A 26,634-nucleotide genomic window follows, 5' to 3' on the forward strand; every position below is an offset into this window, starting at 1 on the left:
AGGCCTCAGGTTTCCAGATGGGTTTATCAATAGTGAATATACGCTTGACTGAATCGTTGTCTCCTACTTGCTTCACTTATGCAGACTGTGTTAATAACGGGAATGTTCCCCAATGACACATTGGGACAAAATATTTTGGCTGTTAAAAAGAGATACATTGACGGAACGTTTTCTCTAGGTGAAATTCAGGCTTAAATGTGATTTTATCCCAGGAAGGGCTAGAAACATGCCCTTTTGCATGACAAGCAGAGCAGGTTTCCTGTGGAGCCCAGCAGGGCAGCTCTGAAAGGCATGGGGCAGGCAGCAGAGGGACATGGGGCTAGAGGCTGCCTCTTGCTGTCTTCCAAGAAACCCACTGTGGGATGTGGAGCTTTCCTTCCCTCTGTGGCCTCAATGCCCTGATCAATGCATGAGCCAGAGGCTGAGAGTTAAAATGCCACTGCTCCAGGCCTGGCCCATTCCTGATTCACTATGACACCTGGGGCATGCCACCAGGGCCACCAAGGCACCCACAGCTGGAGGGGCTGGCTCCCAAGATCTGCCCAGCTCAGAGCCCCTCTCATTCCCTGCTGAGTGAGTAGTCAGGCTCAGCAGGTAGGGAGAAGGCGGGCATCAGATTCCGGTCACTGTGGAGCCACATGGCAAATTCTGGGTGTGATGACACTGGGTACTCCACAGAGCAAAAATCATCCAAGAAGCCTCACGGCCTCCACAGATTAACGTCCCAAGGAAGACCTGGATGTGAAATTCCTCCAAAAGCCTCAAAATGCAATACTCTGTGGGGCCTGATACTGGGGGACGTGGGGGCTGGAGCTAAATATCTTTTGGCAAAACTGCTCCCTGTTAAAGCCATATAATTTAATGCCTACTACTCCACCAGCTGCTCTGCCTCAGCTCAGAGGGAACGTGCCTGGTGCAGGCTTTCAGCACATCCACGGGCCAGGCCGGGGGAGAGAGCGGACAATTGCACCTGCAGGACCCAAATGCAAATAGAAATAACCCAAACTCACTTTACGGGTTCTCACAGGTTTCCTCCTATGTGGAGGTGCCGGAAACAGCTGAGTAGGGTGCAGCCAGGATGGCGTCCAGGCATGGGTAGCGCTGCCCTGTGGATGCTGCAGGTACGTGCAACGGACGAAGAAGCAGCTGCCGATTGCCTGCAACGCACAGACTGAGAAACCCAGTCCCAACGATGTACAAATACACAAACAAACACAAAATAAGAGGAAGCTGCACTGAGAAGGTGAAATCATGCTCCGCAAACACCGTGCATCATCTTGACGCCGGCAGGGCCTCAGACAAGGCCAGGTAATGACCCTACGTGAAGGTGAAAGGGATAGAAATTAAAATTCACATTTCTCCCTAATGTCACTGGGAATGTGGCGTTCGAGCGCTTCACAGAATTAGCTGCAGCAGCTTCCTAATTGCCTTTGCCGAGTTGCCTCCCCCAGGTTGATGGTGGCGGCTGCGGCGGCCCCATCAGTCTCGCTTGGTGCTCCTCGTGCACCCGCGCGGCACTGCGGTGCTCCCGCCCAGCACTGCGGTGCTCCGTGGCAGCTGCTCAGCTTGGCGCTGCGGAGGTGTGGGGACCCCTGAGCCCAGGTAGGAGGTTTCTGGGGAGATTCAGCCATGTTTTCAGGGTGCTGACTGAGATGGGCTGGGATGCTCCCCAGAAGGTAGGAGAGGGTCGCAGGCTAGGAGAAGTGAAGACTAGCTGGCTCAGATGTCTGGCAGCCCTTTCTGGCACCAAGGGGGTTGTGGGCGAGCGACCTGCCTGCAGGGCTCAGAGCTGGACTGCTGTGGCTGGGAGGCAGCCCCTGACTTTTGTGGACTCATAAAACCCAGCATTGGAGAGTAAATGGGGAAAGGGATATGAAGGACCCAGTTCTTGGCCTGTGCTCAATAGCATTCTTATTCCCATCACCAGCATGTGAGCACCAGGAAAAGGCTCAGCATGACTCTCCCTTCCTTTGTTTATCTGTACATTCATGCAGTCCACAAACAGCCCCTGAAGCCCACCCCAAAGACAGCTCTGTGCTAAGTGCCAAAGGGGGACCCTCTCCCATCAGAAAAAGCAAGCCTGCCCTCGGGGAATTTAAGGTCTAGCTTACCTGCCTCCTTCTTGGCACCCCCCACAGAAAGAGATAAGGGGTCCTCAGGATATCACACATCCCCAGACCTGCCAGGGGCACAGACAGATCTGCCAGACTCATTCCATGCAAAATAAAACTGACCCCAGTGGGTCCAAGGACTGTGGCCTTCAAGCTAGCTGCCAATCGCGCAGAAAAACAGAACTGTGGCTTCCCAGAGGAAAAAAATAAGCAGCAACAAACATCCAGGACAGAGAGACAAAAAATGGAGATAAAAACCAAGCAGCTACAATTTACTGGGCCCTTCCCAGATTTCCACTTCTGAGCTAAGACTGCTACATGCTGACACAGCTAATCCTCGCCATGACCCCATTTTACAGATACGGGACCCGAGGCCTAGGAGTGAAGCTAAGAAGGGCCAAGGTGGATCTCAAAGCCAGACCTGTCTTGTCTCAAGGTCCCAGAGCTCAAGCCGGCTCTTCCACACGACCATCCATTACTGTAACAGGAAACACACAAAGAGAAATGTAACCAAGTTCACTGAGATCCTCAGAAAGGCTTCTTAAGAGTCAGATCTAATGAGGGGAGGGCTGACAGCCTCAGAGGAAATCAAAAGACAAGCAGCATCATTTTATTCTAATAAAAGGGAGAACTATAAAAAGCCAGAGGCCTTACCGGGCTCCCCTCAGTCCAGCTCTTGCCCTTCTTAATTCTGTACTATGACAGCAAATGACAATGCACCCAAACAAGACTCAGAAGTCCACTGAGGAAAGGATTAAGGGCAAGGAAGAAGTTTCCAACAATCCGCCTGATGAGCCAATACCAAGCTGAGACCAAAGCACAGGAAAAAAGCTAGTCCTGGGAAATAAGCACTTGCCTTCCTTGGACCCCACCCCTGCCCAGGCACCTGAACAGGACTCACACGACCCAGGCTCCAAGCCCGCCTTTGCCACGTGGAGTTGCGTAGCCCTAGGCAAAGTTACATTCTCTGTCTCAGTTTCTGCATCTCTAAAATGGAGACGATGATAAAACCAACCTCAGGAATAGTTGTGAGGAATTAAATGACATCATTGAAATAAAGCACATAGCACAAAATACAAATAAAGTACCTGCCTCGGTATTATGATTATTTCCTAAGAAACTTTTATGGGGCTCAGTGGTGGGCAGTTTTAGTGGAGGTCTCCAAATAAGGCCTCTGGATGACCTCATATTAACTCTCCCCCAAGTGGACAAACTGCTGTCTTTAGGGCAGCCAACACGCCCTGTTAGGTGGAGCAGCTCCTCTGGAATAACAGTAACAACAACAGACCCCCTTTTCTAAACACTTCCTATGAGCCACTTTTTGCTGAGCATCCTGTGTGCACCTTCTCATATGGACCTCTCAAGTCCACACTAGAAGCTGGTCCCATTGTGCCCATTTGACAGATAAGAACACTGAGGTTCAGCAACTAACAGGGTCATATGACTAGCCAGCAATAGCATCAGATTCAAACTCGGATTAGCCTGACTCAGATCCAGACCCTCACGGCTACACGGTCCTGCCTTCCCAAAACCAACTGCCTCTCTTAGAACTAGATTTTTAAAAATCAACAATCCTCTGACTTCTTTCTAAGTCTATATATTTTTCCTATCATTCATAGGGCATTTGTTTCATGCAAAAAACTGAAAACCTTGCTGGGTAAGCAGAAAATCCAGCTATGGATCTGTAATTCTGAAATTCTTGTTCTGGGAAATGCGTATCATTGGCTTTTTTCAAAAGATTAGTGAGCCCTTTCCTGAGAGGATTTCATCTTATTTCAGGGTGACCAGATGACTCCTGATGTTCGGAAATACTTGAACTTGGCCACAGACCCTGGGATTTTCGAGTAGTTACCAGCTTTTATGAACAAAGGGAAACAGCCCATGCATATTAACGCACAGAGATGCATACATGCAAGTACACACACACCCTTTATGTCTATAGTGATTCCCTGAAAGTGTGCCCTCTGCACCAATGTGCAAAAGCACAGCATTCTGACAGGGGCCCAGGAGAAAACCAAGAAGAAAGAACATTCAAACTTCAGCATCACCATCTCAGAAGCCAAACGACTATCACTTATGTCAGTTGGGCAAAGCCAATGCCCATTGAGCTGTTTGTACATTATGCGATCATATTGTGTTAATAGCAATTTCACTGATAATGGAAACTGGTAGGAAGCTAAGAGTAAAGCTGTATGTTATGACTCGTGGCCAAAGACTACCTACCGCCAATGGATTTATTGCCTCCCACCCCTATTGTTCTTTTTATATTTTTCTGCCTCTGCCACTGCCTCCACAAAGCACAATGGAAAAGGCATTACGGATGGCACAGGTACAAAGAACCAAACGCCTGCCCGGTGTTTCTGACTCTCACCTTGCTTTGAAAATTACAGTACAATGTTATAGCAAGAACAAACCTGAGTCCCACAGCTGCCTACCTTTACTGAACAAGGGACAGGATAAGGAGAATTGGGGAAAGAAAGCAAAAAAAAAAAAGAATCCACCTCCTTGGGGACATCATGAATGCTTTTGTTTGCCATTGTGTCCCCGACACATTAAATATGTGTGACATACACTGCCTTAATTTTATGAGCTCATCATGGGATCAAAGTGACAAATTCCAGGAGTCCCTCTTGCTCTTCATTAATAATGAAGTAGGACTCTATAAATGAGAGCATAAGCCAGAGAACCAAGGCTTCCCATGTGTCACATACTGTTCTAAACTACTTCGTCTGTGTTGTATCACTGAATCCTCCCCAAAACCCTAGGACACAGGAGCTTGTATTATTAGTTCTGTTTTGTCGATGAGCAAACCAAGGCCCAGGGAGGTAAACCCAGTGACTGGCAGGCGGAATTCAAGTCCAAAGTCCATGTTCTTTTTAAAATCCCTTTTCAGCTGTGCATGGCTGGCTGTAATAGAAATCTAGCTTCTTCTAAAACAAGACACTTGGTTTCCTCCTGGGAGCCAAGAGTTAGCAGCCATCAAGAAATTGAGAAGGAAAGGCAGGGTCAAGTTCACAGCACGGGCGGATCTAGACTTGGGGGAATTCTGAGGCCAATTACACCTTTCATTCCACGTTAATGCAAAACACAAAAGTCTCAGGAAAACATGTCAACTCATCCAGTTCAGGATGCACACACTCACCTTACTCAGGGACCTGAGCAAACAGATGAAGAGCAGCCTTGACTTTTTGGGGAAAACGCGAGGGGAAATGTTCCCTGGTTTTGCCGAGTCTGTCTCGGCTGGGACTGGATCCTGCTGCACAAGGTTGTTCTCTTCTTGGCAGCTCGCCCTTCTAAGCTGAGAAGAGTTCTAAGGTGCCCGACACTACCACCTCCCCCCTGCCAGCCAGGACCCCACCAGTCAACCCTGCCCGCTCTCCCTCAGGAAGTGTTCGTTCTTGTCCCACCACGGGCACAAGCCCACAGAGTCCTTCCTAGCCTCGTGGGGGCGCAACACCCACAAAGCTGTCTTCGAGGTCAAAGAGCACACGTCTTGATCCCACCTGAGGTCTGGGGGAAAGAAAGCAGAGAGGGCACTGGCCCTTCTCACCCTGCTGTGGTCCCGCAGACCCAACTGAAGCCCATACTCAGGTGGGATCAGCCCACACAGGCGGCATGTGCTGGAGAGAAAAGTCAAAGACTTGGGGGGGGGGGGGCGCAAAGCAAACCCCAGTGTCATTCCCAGTCCCATCACATGGCAAGCTGCTCCACTTCCCTGGGCTGCAAGCTCCACCCGTGAGCGGTAGATAACATGGGTGGCCTCCGAGTGGAACTAAGGACCACATCAGATGCTTTATGCTATCTACTTTAGTACAAAGAATGCTTGGCTCATACTAAACACACCTCAAAAAAGGTCCATTTCCTTCCTTTCCAGTCCCGATCAACAGTCTGTTTACCTGAGCTGCTTATGACCTTGGTGGATTTCGAGAAGCCACCAGTCCACTCAGACTCTGTAGTTCTTTAACATTCCCAGCACAAATGGTTCTTGGGCATGTTTCTGAACTATTTGGCCCAAGCGGAACCACCAAAGCTTTTGCACGTTTACTCTCATTACTGACTTGTTACTGACTTTCAGTGCTGATTATAATGGCTTTACACACAGTTTTTAAAAATTATGCAACTACAATAGCATCTCCCCCACCCCATGACGTCAAAGTATTGCCACCTATGTTTACACAAAGAGGAGTGGCAAGTGTCACTAACTCAACATCTTTAAGGAGATCAGCAGAGGACTGCAGATGCTCAAAGGCCAAAACACAACAACAGAACATGCCAAGGAAGCTCTGAAGAGGAGGCAGGCAGGGCCAGCAGGAAGAGCCAAGGAACACGGGATGCCCTTCAGCACCTCCTGAGACTTGGTGCCAGACAGCGGTCCCCACGCATTGCTACACCTTCCTCCCCAACTGGAGGAAAGACCACCCTGCCCAGTAAGGTGCCTTGTCTCCCAGCTGGCCTCCAGCACTGCAACCCCAGGAAGCCATTGGGAGAAGTCTAGAGCCCTCCAAGGTATGGCAGGAAGAATTCTCACAGGAGGAAATGCTGGAATGCTGTCCAAGAGGGCATTTGGATTAATGCACATCCACGGCTGGCTTTGGGCTGTGCTCTTACAGCAGGGCAAATTTCTGGGTGTGCTGGGCTCTCCTGCAGTGCAAGGGCCTCACTCTGGACAGTGGGGCAGACGCAGTCTTTCCTCAGCCTGAGCCATCACCTATGAGGCAGGCCGAACCAGGGAGGAGGTAACCAGAAGACCCCAGGTAAGTGTTCCTCTGGGCGTCTCCTTGACCCTCAGGGAGAAGGGAGCTGACCTCATGGAGAAGAGTGAACTTCTGGGCAGAGGCTGTGTCCCCTGCCACCTCCTCTGCTCTGACGTACTTGGTTCCATGAGCTCCTCCCTGTCAGGTGCCGAGGGGATCACTTCCTACACGCCAGCACCCAGCACTCACTCCCCATTCAGGCACTTGCTCATTCACTCACCCCACCTGCCTGTGTGGAGCCAGACCCCACAGCTGCTCAATGAAGGCTGTCTGCAGAGCCTGTCATTGCATCATACAGTCATGACCTCAGCAACTCGCTGGCAGGAAGCTTTTGTGTGCCAGGCAAGGTGCTGGGTGCTTTGCATATTTTATTTGATTTAATCCTTACCACAGCCCGTAAGGTAGCAGGCACTGGTCTCCTCTCACATTTGAGGGTACAGGTTCAGAAATGTGAAACGACAAGGTGACCCAGCTAGGATACGGCAGATCTGGGACTCGAAGCCAAGTCCATCGGACTCCAAACCATGTCCTCTCAGCTGTTATCCCTGGCCTTAATTGTTTCTGAAGTAATTTCCCAGATGTTATCTCACTAAGTCCTCCCAAACACCTGTCAGGTAGAGAAATGCAGGTCTTAGTCACATGTTTTTCAAACAGGAACTGAGGTCGAAAAAGGTCACAAAGGGAAGATAGCATCATGGCCAGGTGTGCAGACTGGAAGCCCAGCTCTGTCACCTTGGGGAGACTGCTTAACTTCTGTAAGCCCCAGCTTCTAAATCTGCGAAATGGGGCGACTGGTAGTCCCCGCCTCACTAGGTTGATGGGAGGATTTAATGGGATGACAGACACGTATAAAGTACTTATCATAGTACCTGGAATGCAGGAACTGCAGAGTGACTGCTACCTGTTCTTACCATCAGAGTAAGCGATCTGCCCAAGGCCCCTCAGCAAATGCAAAGAGAAAAGATAAGAAGACAGATGCCAATGCTCCTAGGGCAGTGACGTTTCCTTTAACGACACTGCAACTGCAAAGACATGCATCTCTGAAAATGCTCCAAGCTCTCGACTTATTGCTATGAACAAAGATGGGCAAAGGAAGCCCCCTAGCCTGACTGCAGCTTGGAACAACGTTAAACTAGGCTCGGAGGACAAGCTACCCAGCAGGGAAAAGAGAAAGCCACATTGAGGACGGCCCGTCCTTAGGGGTGCTCTGCCTGGGCCCAATGGACCTTGTGCTTGCTTTAAGGCTTTGCTGTCATCATCTTGACATTCTTCATAATTTTTTAACAAGGGTCCCATATTTTCCCTTCACACTGGGCCCTGCAAATTATGTAGCTGGTCCTGTTCTCAGGAGATCCTCAGCTTCCAGCTGCCTACAAAATCTCAGATGCTGGACAAACCTATGCCCGGTAGACTGGGTCATTCAGTTCTTTTCTAGCTCCCTCAAGCCACTCTCTCTAGCAGCCCAGAGGACAAGAACAGTCTTTCCCTTCAGCAGGCAGCATCTGGCACATTCTGTGACAAGCAGCATCCATTTTTATTGGCATACGCACACACATACAAACTTAATAAGTATAATGATAATGACATGTGCAAGCCCCGAATATCGACTGGCAGTTGCTTCACCTAAAACGGATAACCAGAGGTCTCTTCTGCGAACCCACAGCCACTTATGGCCCTGCCCAGCTTGCCTGTCCAGATCATTTACATGGATAACTGCTCTTTTAACCTTGGGAGGGTACTGTTTTCCAATATCGGGTGCCAAGATAAACACTCTGAAGTGTACAAAGAAATAGCCATCTATTCCTTGTCAAGAGATAATGCTCTCCTTTCCAATAAGGCCTTGAAATGCCCATTATTAGTTTGACTTCTGAGTTATTTTCATAATCTTGATTTGAGGTAACCAGAAAGCTATACAATATATATATTTAATACACCTTATAAATTTAATGCCTTATTTAAACAGCCTTGGAATGGGCACGCAATGAGTGTTGTTCAAAACAAATGGAAATTGAAATGTTTACCATTTATTGAAAATATAGTGGACCCTTTTCAAAGTAGTATTTGTAAAATAACTTTCTTTTGAAAAGCAGACGTGCTAGCTACGCATGTAGAAACCCCCTAAAACACATCAGCTATGCAGATGCCTAATCTGCCAAGGGTGCAGGTGGCCCAGCGGAGCCACTGTATGGTAGCAGCATCTCTGAGCCTGGCTTTACGTTCCGGAACAACCACCTCAGTCTGCTGATCACTAAACACTCAGGGAAACCATGGGAAACCAAGCACCCTTCTCTTCCTCTACATCATTTTCTTCCCTTGAAGGGGAAGCTAACTTTGGTTTAATGGACCAGAGAGGGTTGATGAAGATTCTGTCAGTGTTGCCAGACACCCGACATTAGGAAATGTTCCTCTCATTGAATGATACACAAAAGCATCATTGCGGTCACTCCAGAGACAGCACAGGCCATTGTTCTCTTGTATAAAAATTACATGAGAAGGGGGGAAAATCTCATATACTAATTCATAGACTGGCATTTAGAACACCTATTTAATTTTTTTCTCAGTCTTAGCCATAGCAAACCTCTAAGTCTAATCACAGCGTCCCAGGGAACACACAATCTGCTCAACGTCTCTGTTTAGACGATGCTAGGGGTCTCAAATCGGGAGGCTGTTTCAACAAGCACTGTGACTGCAAAAGATGGAGGAGCCCCGAAATAAATGCCACTCACTTCTGACAGAGGACGTGTACTTGAATAAAGAAAAAGCCCATTTGTTGGCATCTGTGACGATGAATCTGGATTAATGACAGACCTGAAACAAAGGATCCTTGTGACAATGTACACTTCTTTAAGTATGCCCAACACCCCAAGTCATTTGGTGATCGTTTATTGATCAACATTTAAGTGGGAGCACTAAACACCAAGTGAGGATCAATCAAAGGCTGAAAAGGGAATCCCAAACTTGCACCTCCATGAATACGAGCTTCAACCTGCAGGACAACAAAACACTGGCAGGACCACAGGTGCTTGGGGTCACGGTGTCACATTTCTTTTACTTCTATTCATCCTAATACATGGCTATGTCTTCACCACAACCTGGAAACATTAATTGTGCTTGCCCATGCCCGACAGATTTCATAACTATTAGATGGTTTGGTAGCTGTGTGTTTGCCTAAAAGCACACTGGTGTTAGAACAAATAAGATAAAATATAAAAGGGAAGAAAAGAAAAAGAAGGAAAGAAAAAGAAATGAGCAAGAGGTTCAGACAAAAACTTAGCAAAGCCATACAAAAAGAACTTCATCTGGCTGGCAAGTGAAAATGCATGAGTTTACAAATGCGATTGGATACATGCATGGGTAAGAGGCAGGAACTGAATTCTAACTGGTTTACCCTGCGCTGCTGATGTCCTGGTGATTGAGCTAATGAGACCAATCAACTGCTCTGAAAGATTGAAAACTGTCATTGCTGAGATTTCAAGACTTTTAAAAATAATCTGCTGGGGAGAAGTCCAGTAATTGAAGTGGTGCTGTGAATTAAAGCAACGGCAGCATAGGTTGAATGCATTAATCTTGCAGAATGACAAGTAACTGTGTTTATTCAACAAAAATGTTCAGCGAAGTAGCGCATCCTTCTAAAAGCAATCTGTAGAGTGTCAGGCTTCCTAGAGGCAGCACTGCTACCCAATTCCTGATAAGTGAATACTCCTCTTTAATTATTTAAAAGTCCATCATCGATTTCCACGTTGATGAAAAGTCATAATTATCAAAATGGCTTAAAGAACGAACCTTTTACTTTGCTGACTCTGTCCTGTGGAAACAGATATCAAGTTTATGTATGAAAGCCGCCCTCTCAATAAATAGTTGATAACGCAAAACCTGATTGTGCATTCCAAGAAGTGCACATTTAGTAAGTGCTGCGTGAGAGGTCCAGGGTAAATGTCAATTCTTTTCTAGCATTAATAACAGAGACACACATTACCTGTATTTCCGCTGTGTATTTATCATCACAATTCTGGAAAACATAGCTGGAACCCTTCATTCCCACAAACATGTATTTCCTGAAGGCAGGACTAAAGCGAACGAAAAACCCAGCTCCCACCAAATTCTCTCTAAGAAGGATGCAATGAGAGTCACACCAGTTTAATACCTCTGAATGTGAGTCTTAGGGGTGTGGAGCCCACGAGTTTAACAGCCTAGGTTACCAGACCTACTCGAATGCCTCTTGCTGAATCCCAAAGAGAGAGGTAATGAAATCATGCCTCCCTAAAAGAACCCAAACAAAGCTCATTCTTGGGGGAAAATGAAGCCAGATAGAAGCAGCTGAATACTTGCATGAATATGTCAAATAGGAGAGTTAATTAAAAGTTAAAGTGAATCGAAATCCCAGCAGTATCTGCCAGCTAAGGAGGGCGGCACGCAGGCACACCACCGCACACCCGCACTTCCGCTCAGGGCTGCTGTTCCATAACAACTGTCAAACCTCTCCAGATCAGCTCGGACTCCGACAAACAAGTCCCGTGTTCTCCCACTCTGTACAGAAACACACAACTTTGCTAAAACATGGTTTACTGCATCTTAGGAAATAAAAAATATCCTCTTTATAAGCAACTAATAGGTTGCCATTCCTGTGTTCAGCAAAGACAAAAAGAACAAAAACTAGGGAAAGTCTGGCAGTGAATACCTAGTGCATTATTGTAAGCTGAAGTAGTGAAAGCCATGGTATTAAACACAGAAAGAACTGATGGAATATTCTCCTTTCTGAAGCCATGGCAATAAGGTACATGGTTAAATATTTGTATTTACCTTGATGAAGTCACTGATAATACTGCTACCTCAAATTACATTACCTAATGAAAAGCTGTTACCAAAATGGCAGTTTTCCCAGTCTCCAAACACCTTAAAACAGATGGCCAATTATTATTTAACTTTATAGTCACAATAACTACTCTGTAAAGTTTTTGCCTTAGTGCAAAAATCACTAAACTCCCATTCTAAAAATGAGCATACAACACTGATTCACAACATGAAATGTCAATTAGAGAAACTACATAGAATACATAAAATTATACGGTGGTATACAGCATACCTTACTTAACTGAAAATCAGGTTTAAGTGTCTATGCCTTAAAAGTGTAATTACAGCCTATTATGAAACGTTAATGCATTTTCCAACCAAGTTTTCTAACTCATTTTGAGAGTATCCTAATTGTTGAGGATGCAGTGATGTGATGGAAGGATGCGTACAGTGTTGACTTAGAGGAGTAATTCTTCATGCAAATAGCCAGAAACTGGAAAATATGCAAGAGAAAGCCAACTGTCTCCTTGCTTCTCCAAATGATGCCATGCCTCCCACACTCTGAGCCCCTCAGATATTTTCTCATTCATATTCTGAACTCTCTAAATCAATGTTCTTCGCTCATTTTTAAAATATAGTCACATTTGGGGCCCATGGACCACAATGGCCAAAAAATACCTGCAAAAATGCTCCCCAAGCTAACGTGCCCTGCCCATCATTCATGGAAGTCCTTGCCTAGCAAGCCAAAGCCCTGGGTATCTCAGGACTCCATGGCAGATGACTGCGATCCAAGTGCGAGAGCAGATACCCACCCTGGAACCTAATGCCAAGCAACACCTCACCTTCCCCTTGCATCAGATTACAAAATGCCAGGCAACAGCAAGAAATGACAACAAAGCCATAAACAGCTGGAAATAATTACACAATTGTCAAGCTGCAAACACGACAAAAGCAAAGCTAGGCTTGTGAATTCAATATCAGAAAGGATGCTGATGAGAAGGTAAGAGAAGCATTTTAGCTGTTTCCAATTTGCTATTATAGAGTAGCCAATAATATGGTTGATGGGGTTTTGTGCAGTGTGTGTGTGTGTTAACTTCACAGAGAAGGAAAAAACATACTTCATGTGCTCCTACAAAATATGAGATAAAAGACACATAAGCACAATCAAAAAAACATTCACAGGCTCGGAAAGGATTCTTTCAGAATTGCTACAACTAAACTACAACATGCAGATGAGAAATATCTCTTTAAAGTTATACAAAACGTTCTCTTCTTTAAAAGCATAAGGAAAATACACAGGCAATGCGATAGTCCAGAATTCTTCACATAAAACATCTGACATGTGGGCAAAATGCCAAAGTAGAGGGTACAGATTGGCCCAGATTAAAAGATGACTAGCAAAAGAGGCAATTCCTATAAACTGGGAGGTGGGTCACAGGAATGTAACTTATCATCTTCCATAAAGGCACATCATAGCCTCAAGTTTTTGTCAACTGCCTATAATTCAATGAACTCCTTCCCCAAATAACGGAGCTGAACAAACAATCTTCCCACAGTTTCAAAGAAAGTAACTATTGGCAATTTTTAAGCCAGAATCACTTCTGTCGTTCCATTGTGAGCTGATGCTTTATTACGATATTTGGATTTCATGTGACAAACTGTTTCATATAATGTCCCCAAAATGCTACTGTCTGAAGCGGAATGCCATAAATAAAATACGTAGTTGGTTACCAGGCAGCATGCATAACACATATGTTACATTGGCCCAAAAAGCACATTTAAAAATGCTTAAAAGTTAACTTAATTTAAGCTGTTTGTACCCATTTTCAGAAAATTATCCCCTAAAGGCCAATTTTATTTTCTGTCTTTGAGAGATTATTTGGATTAATCCTGTTGATTTGCTAACTTGAAATTCTTTTAAACCCTCTAATCTCTCCTCCCCAGTCCATTTTTTTTTTTTGTTATTTCTTGGAGGGGAGGGCAGAGAACCATATATCTCACAAGGTAATTTTAAGCATAATGTTGCCTGTTTGAATTAAAATTGATGCAGCTTCTGATAAAACCTAATAATCAATTCTCCATTCTCATTACTCTCCAGAATTATATGGACGCAGACCAATTTCTTAAGTTTGTGGACTACTCTCATAGGTTATTACCCGGCAGTGCAGCTGAGTGGAAAGATAACCACATTCATTCTCCTTATCTGTAATGATGTAATGCATCCCAGCCCTGGGTCTAGATGATTGGGGAATAATGGGATTGTACAACTGCAGGGATGACAAACAATAGTGCAGCATCTTTCTGTGATACACTGAACCCAGCCTCCAACGCAGGCGAGGTGAAAGACATCATAAAATAGGCACCGATTCTGCCCCTTGGATGAAGTTAGCATTTTTTTGGCCAGAGGAGCATCTGCTCGCACACTGAAACAGCAATACCGACACTGAGAGCAGAGCCATGCAAAAACGCTCAGTTTCCGAGCCCCAGCCAGGACAGTGCGAGTGAGTATCCTGCTTTCCTTTGTGTTTAGAATCAAGTGTCATCTAAAAATAACCGGTTGGTAGGGAGAAGTCACTGCACAGTGCATTGCCAAGAAACCGGGGGATCAGAGACACCTCTGATAACTGATGCTGCTGGGGGTTCACGTTTGTTTGGAAAACTAAATCTGCCTCCATTTTCTGTGCTGGAAAAATCATCGCTTCCTGCCACCACAGAAACCTTACCTTTTGCAGAAGCTGGGAGCCGGAGTACTTAGCAGCAATGGATTTTATCTCCCCACCAAAAGCCGAGGCCCAGAGCTTCACCCTGCAGGGAGAAAGGGCACAGGAGCAAATGTAACACCCGTGTCAGAGTCAACACGCACGCACACGCACACATGGGGCTGTAGTGAAGAAGCCGGGCGATATAACATTAAAGAAAAAAAGAGACAGAAAAAGCGCCTTAGTAGAAACTGCCAGCACCAAACTGCAGAGCGCGGCGCGGGAGGGGGCCCGAGGGGAATCACAGAGTTCAGAATGCGCAAAGTCTCCCGGGCTCTCTAAAACGATCACTGGGTCTTATTTGAATAATTGCTTCAGAACTTGACCACCCACACTGGGCATCACCTGGCAAATACTAGCCGGAAGAAATCCACCCACCCACCCCGAAGAAATCCACCCACCCACCCCCTCCCCAAAAAGAAGTGAGAAAGAGCAACATAGCAAACAGGCGGGTAAATAAACGGCCCATGGAAGTTGGATTCGGTAAACAGGCTTCAAAGTTGGTCCTGTCACTTGAGGTGAGCCTCTCCAGGTCTCACTCAGCAACCCGAGGGAGGGGGCAAGAGGCTCCCACCCCAGCCTCGCCGCCCTATCTGGTCCTGGAAGGCAGGTGCGAGAGGCGAGGCTGTCGCCCGCAGCAGGTCCTGCCCAGCCGCACCTGCAGGTGCCCAAACTTGGGCAGGGTGGGTCGCGGGCGGCGAGGTCCCCTCCCCGGGCGGCGCAGGACCCGGCACTTACACGGAGAGCGGGATCTGCTGCTCCGAGCGCACCACGTCCCCCAGCGCGGCGTAGAGAAGCGCGGCGGCGAGGAGCGCCGAGGCCCCCCGGGACGCGCGGCGCGGCGAGCCCGGCCCGGCCATTCTGGGCTCCCTCCGACGCGGCGGCAGCGGCGGCGGCGAGCGGAGCGGCCGCGGGAGCTGCGCGGAGCGGGCGGTGGGCGAGCGCGCTGGGCTGCCTGCTCCGCGCCGCCCGCCTGCTCTCGCGCGCCCGGCTCACTTGGGGAGCAGAAAAAGGAGCGGGGGGGCGGGGGAGAGGAGGGCGGAGAGGAGGAGGGAGGGAGGAGAGGTGGAGAGGGAGGCAGGCGGGGGAGGAGGAGGAGGGAGGGAGCCGCGCCTCTCTCCGCGGCGGCCGCCCAGCCCCGCCTCGGCGGCTCCGGGGAGTCCGGCGGGCCGCGGCGGGAGGGCGGGAGGCGCTGCGCGGGCGGGGACTCGCAAACTCCAGTGTCCTTGGCCGCGGGGGAGCGCGCCCTGCCTCGCCCGGCCCACTGCGGCCGCCGAGTTCTTTACAACTCCGCAGTCCGCCGCCGCGGGCACGACTCTTGCATTGGCCCGGGGCCGTCCCCCGGCCTGGCGACCCGAGCGGGGATGGAGGCGGGGGCGCAGGCGGGAGGCCGAGGACCCGGCGCGGCGCCCGCACTTCGCCGGTGCAGCTCTCAGCCGCGCGGCGCGCCCAGTCCGCCCCTGGGCCCCGCCGGTTCGGAGGCGGCGGGGTCGCGTGCCGCCGAGCCTAGAGGTGGGGCGACCCTCGCCCCCCGCCGCGCAGTTTTCCGGAGGGAAGGGGCGGGTAGGAGGCAAAAGTCTGCGGAAGGGGCCGGGGCTGGCGGCGCGGCCGGGTGGCACGCGGGCGGAGCCGGGAGGGGACGGGGCCGGGGGCGCGGGGGGCTCCGGCCAGGGCACTGCTGCGGGGCCACCCGCAGCTGCTCGTCCGGCCGCGGCGCCTGGCAGGGGAAGGCGCGCAGGGCGGCGCTGCGGCCGCGGCGCGGGGGCACCAGCGCGGGGCTCCGGCTTCGGCCCGCAGCGCGGCCGCCCCTGGCGCGTCCTGCCCCGGGCCTGGCTGCCAAGCGGCGGGTGCTCTGGCCGGCTGAAGCCCGGGGTCCGCGCGGCTGCGGCGCGTGGCTGTGGCCGAGATGGCAGGGCTGGGAAGGCAAGCAAATGCGGCGCCAAGTCCGTCCTGACTGACGGATTCCCTTGGTCTCGGGAATGAAAGATTCCTCAGGCCCGGGAGGTCACCGCTGCCGCCGGGACCCCAGCCCGGGCCGGAGTGCGCCGAGCGCCTGCGGAGGCGCCCTGGGGCTGCCCGCAGACGAAGGGGCGAGGAGAGAGCAAGTCGGGGAACGCCAGAGCGCCCGGACACCCGAGCTTCCCCGCGCCCCCTCTCGCCGCCGCCCCCACCCCGGGACGCAGCTTTCGGAGCCCCTGGCCCCCGTGAGAGGTCGGGGGTGTGGCTGGGAACTTTGTGGAGCCCTAGCGCCGACCGGCAGTAAAGAGCGACCCGAGCGAGGCTGAGTCATCCTCGACCGGCCGATCGCAACTCGAGTGACCGCGGCCAGCCGCGCGCGCCTGACGGCGCGGGGTCTCCCGGCGCGTCCGCCGCTGGGTTCGACTTATTTGCCTGCCACCCGAGCAAGGGTTTGCGTGCTGCCTTGTGACCTGCCTTCAGCCTCAGCACCCTCGGGGGTCAGGGAAGCGGGTGAGGTGGGCTTCAGCTTCCGCCCGCTGGTGTCGGGCGAGCACCCAGGCTCGCTCCCCTGCCCAGCAGTCCCCGGAAAAAGTTCCCCGAGCAGATGTTGGGCCAGATCTCAGAGCTGGCTGCGCGGGGAGGAGGACAGCCTAGGGGCCATCGGTGTTCTTTGCTGAGTGCGGGAGACCCCGGTCTTCCGTGGACCGGTCGCGCTGCCACCTCAGGGCGCAGCGCAGGGAACAGGCCCCGCCTGGGAAGCGCCAGGTGCGTCCCGCCCACGGGCAGCGTCTACAATCTCCACGGATGACTAACTGGTTATAATGAATTCTCCGCTTCTGTGCACACCTCCCGTCCTCGGAAGCGCGCTAGCACTTCCAAACCGAGCCGCCGAGCGTGGCCTGACCCCGGGGCAAGCTGGCGGGATGGCTTTGCTGCTCAAACTGGGGGCTGGGAGAAAATTAATTTTCCTGTCAGACCGCAGGAACCTTCTTTCTAAATGAATAAATGAGAGGATGAATGGGTGAGTGAGTGAATGAAAGCATTCTAGCCCTTATTACTAAGGCTCCAATCCGTTACCTCTATGGTATCTATATGAGATATGCATTTCCTCACTCATCCGGGGAATAATTGTTAAGCATGTATGTGATAGACATACAGTGGACAGTGGAATGTGCTGGAGACCCAGTGGTGAACAAATCAGACACCTGTCCTCATGGAGTTTATACACTAGCGGGGAAGACAGGCTTTACTACAAGAGCCATAATGATAAATGCATCATTATAAACTTTGACAAGAGGTCTACTGTAGTGTGTATGAAGGAAAAGTACCTGTAGCATCCATTCTATTGTTACCCCTATTAATTGATGGGAAAATTGAGGTACAGCAAAGTGACGTAGCTTAGTGGTATATAAGCAACCACTTGACTGCTGGACTAAATTAAGGGCCACGTAGGCACCGCAGTCACAATGACATTTTATGATAAGTCATTCCGTTCTGCTGGCCTGACATAGGTGAGCTTCACAGGCGTTTCTGGGCAACTGGAGAGTAACCAGGAGAGGAGCCTGGCACAGGGAATCACAGTCCCAGGAGGGTGGGGTCTTGTGCATTTATAACACACCGGACCATCTTAACAGAGTATGATGCACAATGCATTTAGATCCCACTAAACATTTCCTACTCTCTCAAAAATAAAAATATTTAAACTATCTGATATTAATAAATTCAGAATTCAAAGTGTCACAAAGATTTGGGGTCCTAACAGTTACGCACTCTACATTCTTTCCAGAATCACAAAAATCAGTGCTGAAAGGGATCTCTCAGCTATCTAGTCCCACAATCTTATTTAACAGAAGAGCCCCAGAAGGGCTAGGGTGGGTGTGCAAAGACACCCAACCGCTTAAAAGAGGATCTCCTAACTTCAGACCAAGAGGTTCATGCAGCCACATCAGGATAGGGACCAGGAGAACCTTTCAATATGCCAAATGCAGCACCTGGCATTGTGTCCTACTTGCCATTTTCACCCAAAAGCCTATATTTCAACACCCAACGCTCAACTGAAGCATTGAATCCAGCCAGATGAACCTTTCATTGCTAGACCTGCACTGTCTGTTCCTTCAGCTGAGGATGTTGCACTTGTCCTGCAACAATAAGGAGTTGCTGGAGGGGTTTGAACAGAAGTGAAATATGATGAAACAGAGGTGAATGTTTTAGAAGTGTTTACCTGGTCCTGGTCTATGGAACAGACTCCGGGGGAGACCCCAAAGCAGTCGTTCTCAGAGCAGGAGACAGCATTGCTCCTGGGGGCATCCTCAACAGTTGGGACTTTTCTTTTCGTCACAATGACTTGGAATCCTACTGGCATTTAATGGATGGGAGCAGGACAGTCTGACACAAGGAAGAATTGTCCTGTGTCCCACAGGACTTTCAAATGACCCACTGGACATTCAGGTAAGAGAAAAACCTTCTTATAATCATCTGAATCTAGAACTTAAACCCATTTTATATATAAATACAAAGGAGCTTTTGCATGGTTTTAATAAACACTGAATTTTCCAGGAATGTAACTACTACATAAATAAAGGGATGGTTATCTTCTGTTTTGTTCAAAACCTTGCCAAGAGGGTTTTGTTTGTTTTACCATTTTGGAAAATCACTTCTCCAAATGTAACTGTGCTCGTAGATCCTGAGTCACCAAGACAGCACATCTGTATCAGTCTGCACTGGGGTTATGGCATTCATAGTTAGTCTGCAGAGAGGTGCGAGCATCTAACAGCCTCATTATATCTTGCAGTGTAATCTTGCATGAGCATTTCACATAGTGAAATACCTCTTATCTTATTATAATTCACTTTTCTTTCTCTTTGATATTACCAATGAAACACGATATTAATTTTTTTTGAATCCTGACTTTGAGTAGGTTATATTGTCTCAGAATTTCGTGTCCGGATGGTCAAGGGAGTGTTGAGTCTAAACGGGTAAAGATCTACTGCTCCAGATTAGGAAGCGACAGCAGCTAAAATCCTGTGATGTTGCCAGCTGAGATACAAAATGGTTCACCCTGAAAAAGCAAAATGACAAATGCTTTAACCTTTGACCCAGGAATTCCTCTTCTGGGACTTTATCTTACAGTTCTTAAATGGCATACATATATTGTTATTCATTACTGCATTATCTCTAAGACCAGAAAACTGGAAACAACTCAATTGACAATCTGTATGTGATGGGTTAAAGACACTGGTGCATCCACACAACGGAATATCATGCAGCTATTTAAAAAATGAAGGTGCTTTCTACATATGGATGTGGAAAGATCTCTAGAGTATATTAAAACTTTTTCACAAAGCAAGGTTCATAACAGTATCTATGGCATGCTAACTTTGTGTAAGAAAGGGGGAAAGTAAGAATACTTATTTTTATTTTCTTAAAACAACGTAGGATACACAAGAAACTACTAATAGTTATTACCTGTGAGGGGATTAGGAGGAACAGAGTAGATGGGGACAGGATTGAAAGTGACATTTCACACTGTTTATCACTTTAAATCATTTTGATTTTTGAACCTTATGAATGTATTACTTATTCAAAACAATAAGAATACAAATGTTTGTAGCTCTTGTAACAGTTCCGATATGGGGGCCTGGGCTGGAGTGGAGGGAGTGGTCATTGGGATGAAATGTGAAAGACAGTTAAAGTCCTTGATCCCCTACAGAGGTGGTTCTCAGACCCTCAGAGGTTCTGATCAGTAAGTTCAAGTTGGGGAGGGAGGGCAAGGTGGGGGTCTGTGTTTCTAATACGCTCCTCAAAGGATTCTGATGCCAGTGGCCATGGACCAATTTTTCCAGGCAAGTCTTCTCTTACACAAAGTGTAGTGTAGAGCTTGGTGGCATTGTGAACTTTGGGGTCAAACAAACCTAGGTTCAGCTTGTGGCCCACCTTCAAACTAGCTGTGAGAAGTGGGCAAGTTATACAATCTCTCTGAACCACCCTTTTCTTAACCACAAAAGATAGACAACAACAGACCCAACTTCACACACACACATAAGGAGGATTAAATAGGGTAGTGCAGCTAAGTATTCGACAAATGTTGGTTACTGCTTTCATTCTGCAAACACAGCAAGCATTTCCACACCTGGGCTATTGCTCTGGCTGCTGTGCCTCGGAGTACCCAAGCCATGGAGCCCTTGGCTGAAGCGCAGCTTCCTGCTTTACCATCACCACGCAGACACACACACACACACAAACACACACACACACACACGCATGCATGCATGCATGCAAACACATGGAACCCATCTCTCCATCCGCACCACACTGCCTGGCCCAGACCTCTATCTTCTCCTCCCTAAACTCCTGGGACTAACTCCTAATAAGACAACCTTTCTCCTCTTGTCCCCCTTACCTACATTCCTTCTTCCTAGTAGCCAGAGCCATTTTTTTAAAAACAAAAATCAGACCACAGGCATTCCCCTGCTCAAGATCCTCCAATGGTTTCTGTTTTAAATGAAAATTCAGACTCCTTACCAAAGCACCCAAGGCCCTTGGCTCCTACCCCAGCCTCATTTTCCATCCCTCTCCCCATTTCCCACTGTGCTCCAGGCAGTTTCCTTGGAGTCCCAGAAAACGCGGAGCTTGTTGCCGCCTTGGGCCTTTGCACATGCCGTGCCTTCTGCCTGGATCTCTCTTCCTCCAGATGGCCCTAAGGCTGTTTCTCACCGTATTCAGGTCTCCACTCAAATGTCCCCTCTGTGGAGAGAACTTGCCTGACCAAAAGGAGAAACACAAACGCTCACCCTCACACACACAAACACACAACTCTGTGCTCTTACCTTGCTTCATCTTTCTTCCCAGCAGGTATCACTAGTGATAGAGCAACTCATTTGTTTACATTGTCTCCCCCATCGGATGGGACGTGTCCCTCTTCTTCATCATTACAACTATAATGGCTTCATCAAGGCCTTCGATATTATGGGGGTTCAATAAACATCGACGGAATGGCTATAATGGATGTCAGCTTGAAATTCCTTTCTCTTAAGGTCCCGCCTGTTTTCTTCCTCCTCAGGCTCTAGCATCCGCCTCTCCCAAGACACAGAGCCTTTAAAAAAGCACTAGATTTGCCAAAAAGGAGACAATCAGGGAAACTTTCTCTGAGGAGAAATCCTCAGTCCATCTCTGTGGGAGGATGCTGGTTGGAGGAAGAAGAGAAGGAGAGATAAGGAAGATGTCTTAAAAGTTTAAAAACACTTAAAATGCCATACTTAATGCTGTTTTTTAAGCCATCAGAGGGAGTAAACTTGTCATCTTCAACACTCTGTTTACCATACAACAGTGACATTATTTCTAGCCCCACAGAGGTGCTCAGGGTTCTGATATCTACCAAGAAGATCACTGTGACCACGAAGAGTGGTCTGCTCTTAGGAGCAGTGTGGAGAGCTCTGAAATGTAGCCCTTGGGAAAGATAGCCCTGAAGATAGTGTCGGGTTCGCTATGCCAAAGCTCCTTGCACGGAGCACGCATTCAGGCAGCTTCAGCTGAATTCAACCAAACTAGATGATCCTTTCAAACATTTCTAAGTCTTCCACTGAACTGAAAAAAAGAGAGCTCTTTAGTCTCCAACACAGAAAAAGGCAATGGGTGAGCATGCGGGTACCTTGCATCGGATGTTTCCCCTCTATCAAAGAGCTGTTCCCAACTCTGAGAAGGTTGTCCTGGGCAGTGGCATAGGCCCATCCCAGAGGAAGGACCTGGAAGGATCAGCTGGCCATGGAGCAGCTCACCCAAGCCTAGCAGTGCTGTGGTCCACAGACGTCAGAACCTGTTCCTCCAGTCCTCCTGCTCAGGGGCAGGGACTGAGCTTGCAAGGCTATGTGCTCCTCCAGCCCTCCCCTGCTCATCCCCAACTCCACACCCTAGCATGCTGTGAACCCTCACAACATTTTATTGAATGAAGTGACTCTGTGTGTTTATGTGTGTATACATTATATATATGGGCACTCACATTATACACTCATACTGAGACATATTCGGCACATACATACATATGTGTATAATGTCTGTATACATTACATATACATGAATATATGTATGTGCAGAATATGTCTCAGTATGAGTGTATAATATGAATGTGAGTGTTTGAGTCTGTGTGTGAGTCTCTGTATGTGACTGTGTGTGAGTGTCTGTGTGTGCACGTGATTGTATATGAGTAAATAAATGTGATGTTTGTGCACATGTATGACTGCATGCATAAGTGTGCATGTGAGTGCAATAGCCATAACCTTGCAGTGTTCTTGTCTGCAAAGGCAGTCTGTCCTAGGGTAAGGCAGGTCTAGCATTCAACTGAGGGGATTCCTTTAAGCCAACTTCCACGTTTGTCCCTGGAGAACAATGGCCTCACACTCACATGTCCACATTCACTTGCACAATGACACAGCTTCTCAGCATCCATTCTCTGGGCAAGAGAAGAATGCTCCTGTGAAATGAGAAGCCCTTAAATGAACAGTTGCAACATATGCCGAGGCTACTATTCTGGTTTTGGTTTACGTTCAAAACATCAAGCCAAATGGAGAAAAAGAAGAAAGTGTCTGTGCATAATACACCTTCTAATTATCTAAATCTAAAGTTGCCTGTTTTCACAAAGGGCAGACTGCCTTCTGAAGGTTAGGCATGTAAGAAAATGTCTTTCCAGCGTCATAACCACTTCTTTGGGACTATCTTAAGAAATTACAAGGTTTCGAAGTGTCCATCAAATGAGAACTCATTAAATTAATTACGATTTATCAAATAATAGAATTTCATAAATCCATTAAAAAGGATAAAGTGAATTCTTTGAGCTGACATACCCACATGGCAAGCTGTCCGTGATAAGCAAAAGTGTTAAATGGAAAAAAACAAGTTTTGGAACAATATGTATAGTATAAACCCATTTCTATTTTTTAAAAAACATAGATATAGGTATAAATTTAAGTATAGATGTAGATATATTGCTATATATCTTCTGAGTGTGTAAGCCTAGAACAAACCGGAAAGTCACGTGCTGAACTGTTAATGCTGGTTACCTCTAGATTGGATTGGAAAATTGAAGTGAAACATTTCACTTTTCCTTTCAACATTTTGGTATTGTTTGACTCTTACAGAAAGCATGGAGAGTAGAAGATGGTGTGTCTGGAGGTATTAACACAGGAAACATCTGAACAACACAGATGTTCCAGAAAGATGACTGTGTGATCACCTGTTTTTAAAATCATGATAAGGTAGGAAAGGAAGACCCGTCAGTGCTAATGAATGAGTGAGGGGAGAAGAAGTGGCTCCTCAGAGCTGAGTCCTGTCAGGAGGGAGTGACAGGTGTCTGCTCAGTTGAGAAACATGACCGTGTCAGCAAGCCCAGACGGCGGAGCAGTCCAGGCAGTGCCCCCGACCTCCTTACAGTGCGGGCATTTGTGGCTCTCCTCTCACTGAGTTGTCTTCACTGCTGACAACTGTTTTTGAAATGCTGAACTGCGATTGTACAAATACCTATTACATGTTAAAATGTGTTTTAATGACCATGTTTTGGGTACATAAGGTATTTAAATTCCAGGAATATCAATAATCACAAAAGTAGATTGTTTTCTGCTGTATTACTTTTACAATAAAGATAAATATAATATTTAAAATTTTGCATGAAATAATCAGGTTTCAAATGTATATGGTAAACCCTCTGTTTGAGGCCAATTTTGGGGGGATCCACCCTCAACTTCTCGTCTCAGGTCCGCTTCCCCAGTGCCAGTCAGCAACTCCTCACAATAAGGCCACACTTTGGAAAACAAACTGCTTTTTAAATAAGATAAACAAAAATCATTTAGGTTGGTAAATGATCTGTTTAAACCCACACACATTCCAAAGGCAAATGTAAGTGTGGATGAGATTAGCCACTGTTTTAAGTGCTCACTGTCAATAGTTCTCTGTCCCTCTGTCTGTCTGTCTGTCTCTCTCTCAGCATGGACTGGAGTTAGCAGTAAGAACTGAGCTTAACTTCCTGCTGGGAAAAGAGGAACTCTAAATCCTCAGCTCGTTTAAAGAGTGTGAAGGTCCCTTCACTAGATGAGCATTTCATTCGATCCGTGACTTTGCATCTACACATTTCCTGTTACACGGGGTGATGAAGAGTCGCTCCCCCATCATGTGATGATAGCCTAATTATTCAAATGTTCTAAGTGCTCAAATAACATGAGCATTTTTTCTATAGTAGATCTTTAGTAATCATATATTTAAGGAGAAATGTTTAAAGTTAAGGAGCATGGGGCCTAATCTCAAACTAACTTGAATAATTAAAATTAATTTGATGAACAACTTCTTTAGAACATGAATTAAGGTGATAATATCTAATCAAAAGTTTGTAAACCCTTTGCAAATTTTAATCTTAAGAATTTTCTTAAAGAAATAATCATGACACAAAAAAATTTAACTATAAGAATAGTTATCATAATGTTATGTAATAGAAAATTAAAACTACTTAAATGCCTAAAAATATGGTATTGATTAAGTAAATTATGGTTGATTCATGTAATATTATGGTGCTATTAGAAATGATGCTGATAATACCTTAACTACGGAAAAACACAGTGATCAAAAGAAACCTATAATATATATTCGTATAACAATCCAATGCTTTAAAATAGTTATTACCAATGAAAACATATAAACAACAAAAAGCTCTCAAACGTATTTACTATCAGTGAAATTGCTTTGAGTTTTTTCTCTCTTTTTTAATCAACTATTCTTCTAAATTATAGAAGTAAATATGTGAACAAAATTTTTAAAAGAGTTCAACCAGTACAGAAAAGTAAAAAATGAGATGTGAAGTTTCCCTTCTCTCCAAAGAAAATCACTGTTAATTTCTGTCTTTAGTTCTTTTTGTGATTATCATTACAACTTTAAATAGTATATTTATATTCCTACTTTTTTATCTGTTTAGTCATCAGCTTAGCCATTTTTACAGAGCCCTTACCATGTGTAGGCACGGTTCTAAATGCCAATGTGAGGGTGTGGGAAACAGTCTGCGCCCTCCTGAAGTTTCCTGTCCAGTGGGGTTATTAACTTCACTCCCCGGTGCTGCTATACCCAGTATCCGTGGACACACCACAGTGAAAAAGGACTTTCACATTCATGCACTAACCCTCCCTCTCTTTGCTTCAAATACGAATATTTGGCAAATATATAACAATTTTTCCTTTGTCAAGGTTAATAATGTTTACGTTTTATTTTGTAAGTCATTCTTCCAGGCTTTGTCTACAGATTAATAATAAAAATTGAGAACCAAAAGTCACATTTACAATAACAGATTGTTATGAACTTATTTCAAGTCTCTGCGAAACCATGCAGGGTGTCTGGACTCACAGAGAAAACACAGACTTCTAGTATGAACATGGCTCTATCAATTCAGGCTTTTTCCTTGCTCAGAAAAATCATTTAAAAAGCAACAAAGATTTTTTAAAATCCACAAACTCCATTTTCATCAAAACTTAAAGGCAGATTTAGTCTGCAGACTACAAAATGCAAGTCAAGGCTGCCCAAAGGAGCATGGGATGCAGAAGCCGCATAGAGGATGGGAGGACACAAGGCAGAAAGTGGAGAGGGCTCCAACATTAGCAGACTCCAGAAATGACAACTGTCTGAGAGGTAAAGCCTCTCCCTAGATGCAGATGCTCTGTCCCTGTGGCAACAATGGATATAGGACCGAAGTGGAACAAGATTGGAGGCAGAGGTCCTCCGGGACCTGAGGTGGTCCCTCGAAGCAAAGGAAATGGTACTACACAAGGAATCACACAGCCGTGTTAAATTGAACAGTCTGTTGTTATGGTAGCAGAAAAGGAGAAAGTCTTCAGCTTGTGAAGGAAGGCTACCTCAGCTTATTCCTTGCCCTCCTACCCATATACACATACTTGAAGCTCCTGCAAATAGTTATTGATCTAGAAAATCAACCAATTCAACAATGAGTGAAAAGAAGAAAGAGAGGAAGCAGGAAGAGGAGGAGAGGGAGGAGGAGGAGGGGGAGGCGGTGGGGGGAGGAGGGGAAGGGAGAGGAGGGGGAAGGGGAGGAGGGGGAGAACAACAACTGGCCCAACATCAGTGCAAACAGTCTGTTCTTTAAGATGCAAAAAAGAATAGCACAATTTATCAAAGAAAAAAGAACACTCACCAGAAAAATGTTGCCATAGAGCAGATGAAAATTGTAACCAAATGTTTCACCATGAACTTTAAAAGTATAAGATGCAGTCTCCCTCA

The 26,634-nt window shown here is 46.9% G+C and overlaps 1 protein-coding gene and 1 long non-coding RNA gene across 4 annotated transcripts in view; one reads left to right on the forward strand and one right to left on the reverse strand.

The window, feature by feature from the left end:
- Positions 1-15,578, reverse strand: part of CACNA2D3 (calcium voltage-gated channel auxiliary subunit alpha2delta 3) — an 824,202-nt gene extending 808,624 nt beyond the window's left edge. For all 3 annotated transcript variants that reach the window (XR_011426865.1, XM_070237387.1, XM_070237386.1), the window contains exons 1-2: positions 15,154-15,578; positions 14,380-14,461 (exon numbers count right to left, since the gene is read on the reverse strand). Coding sequence is in view for 2 of the 3 variants with exons in the window: in XM_070237387.1 (XP_070093488.1) it covers positions 14,380-14,461; positions 15,154-15,275 (204 nt within the window). In the remaining variant the exon portion in view is untranslated. The remainder of the gene's footprint in view (positions 1-14,379; positions 14,462-15,153) is intronic.
- Positions 15,579-16,293: 715 nt separating this feature from the next.
- On the forward strand, positions 16,294-25,679 carry LOC138918031 (uncharacterized). Its single transcript, XR_011426866.1, has 2 exons — positions 16,294-18,822; positions 23,505-25,679. It is a non-coding gene; the product is annotated as an uncharacterized lncRNA (long non-coding RNA).
- The last annotated feature ends 955 nt before the right edge of the window (positions 25,680-26,634 follow it).

The sequence above is a fragment of the Equus caballus genome, chromosome 16 (genome assembly GCF_041296265.1).
Source record: "Equus caballus isolate H_3958 breed thoroughbred chromosome 16, TB-T2T, whole genome shotgun sequence".
Taxonomy (NCBI): domain Eukaryota; kingdom Metazoa; phylum Chordata; class Mammalia; order Perissodactyla; family Equidae; genus Equus; species Equus caballus.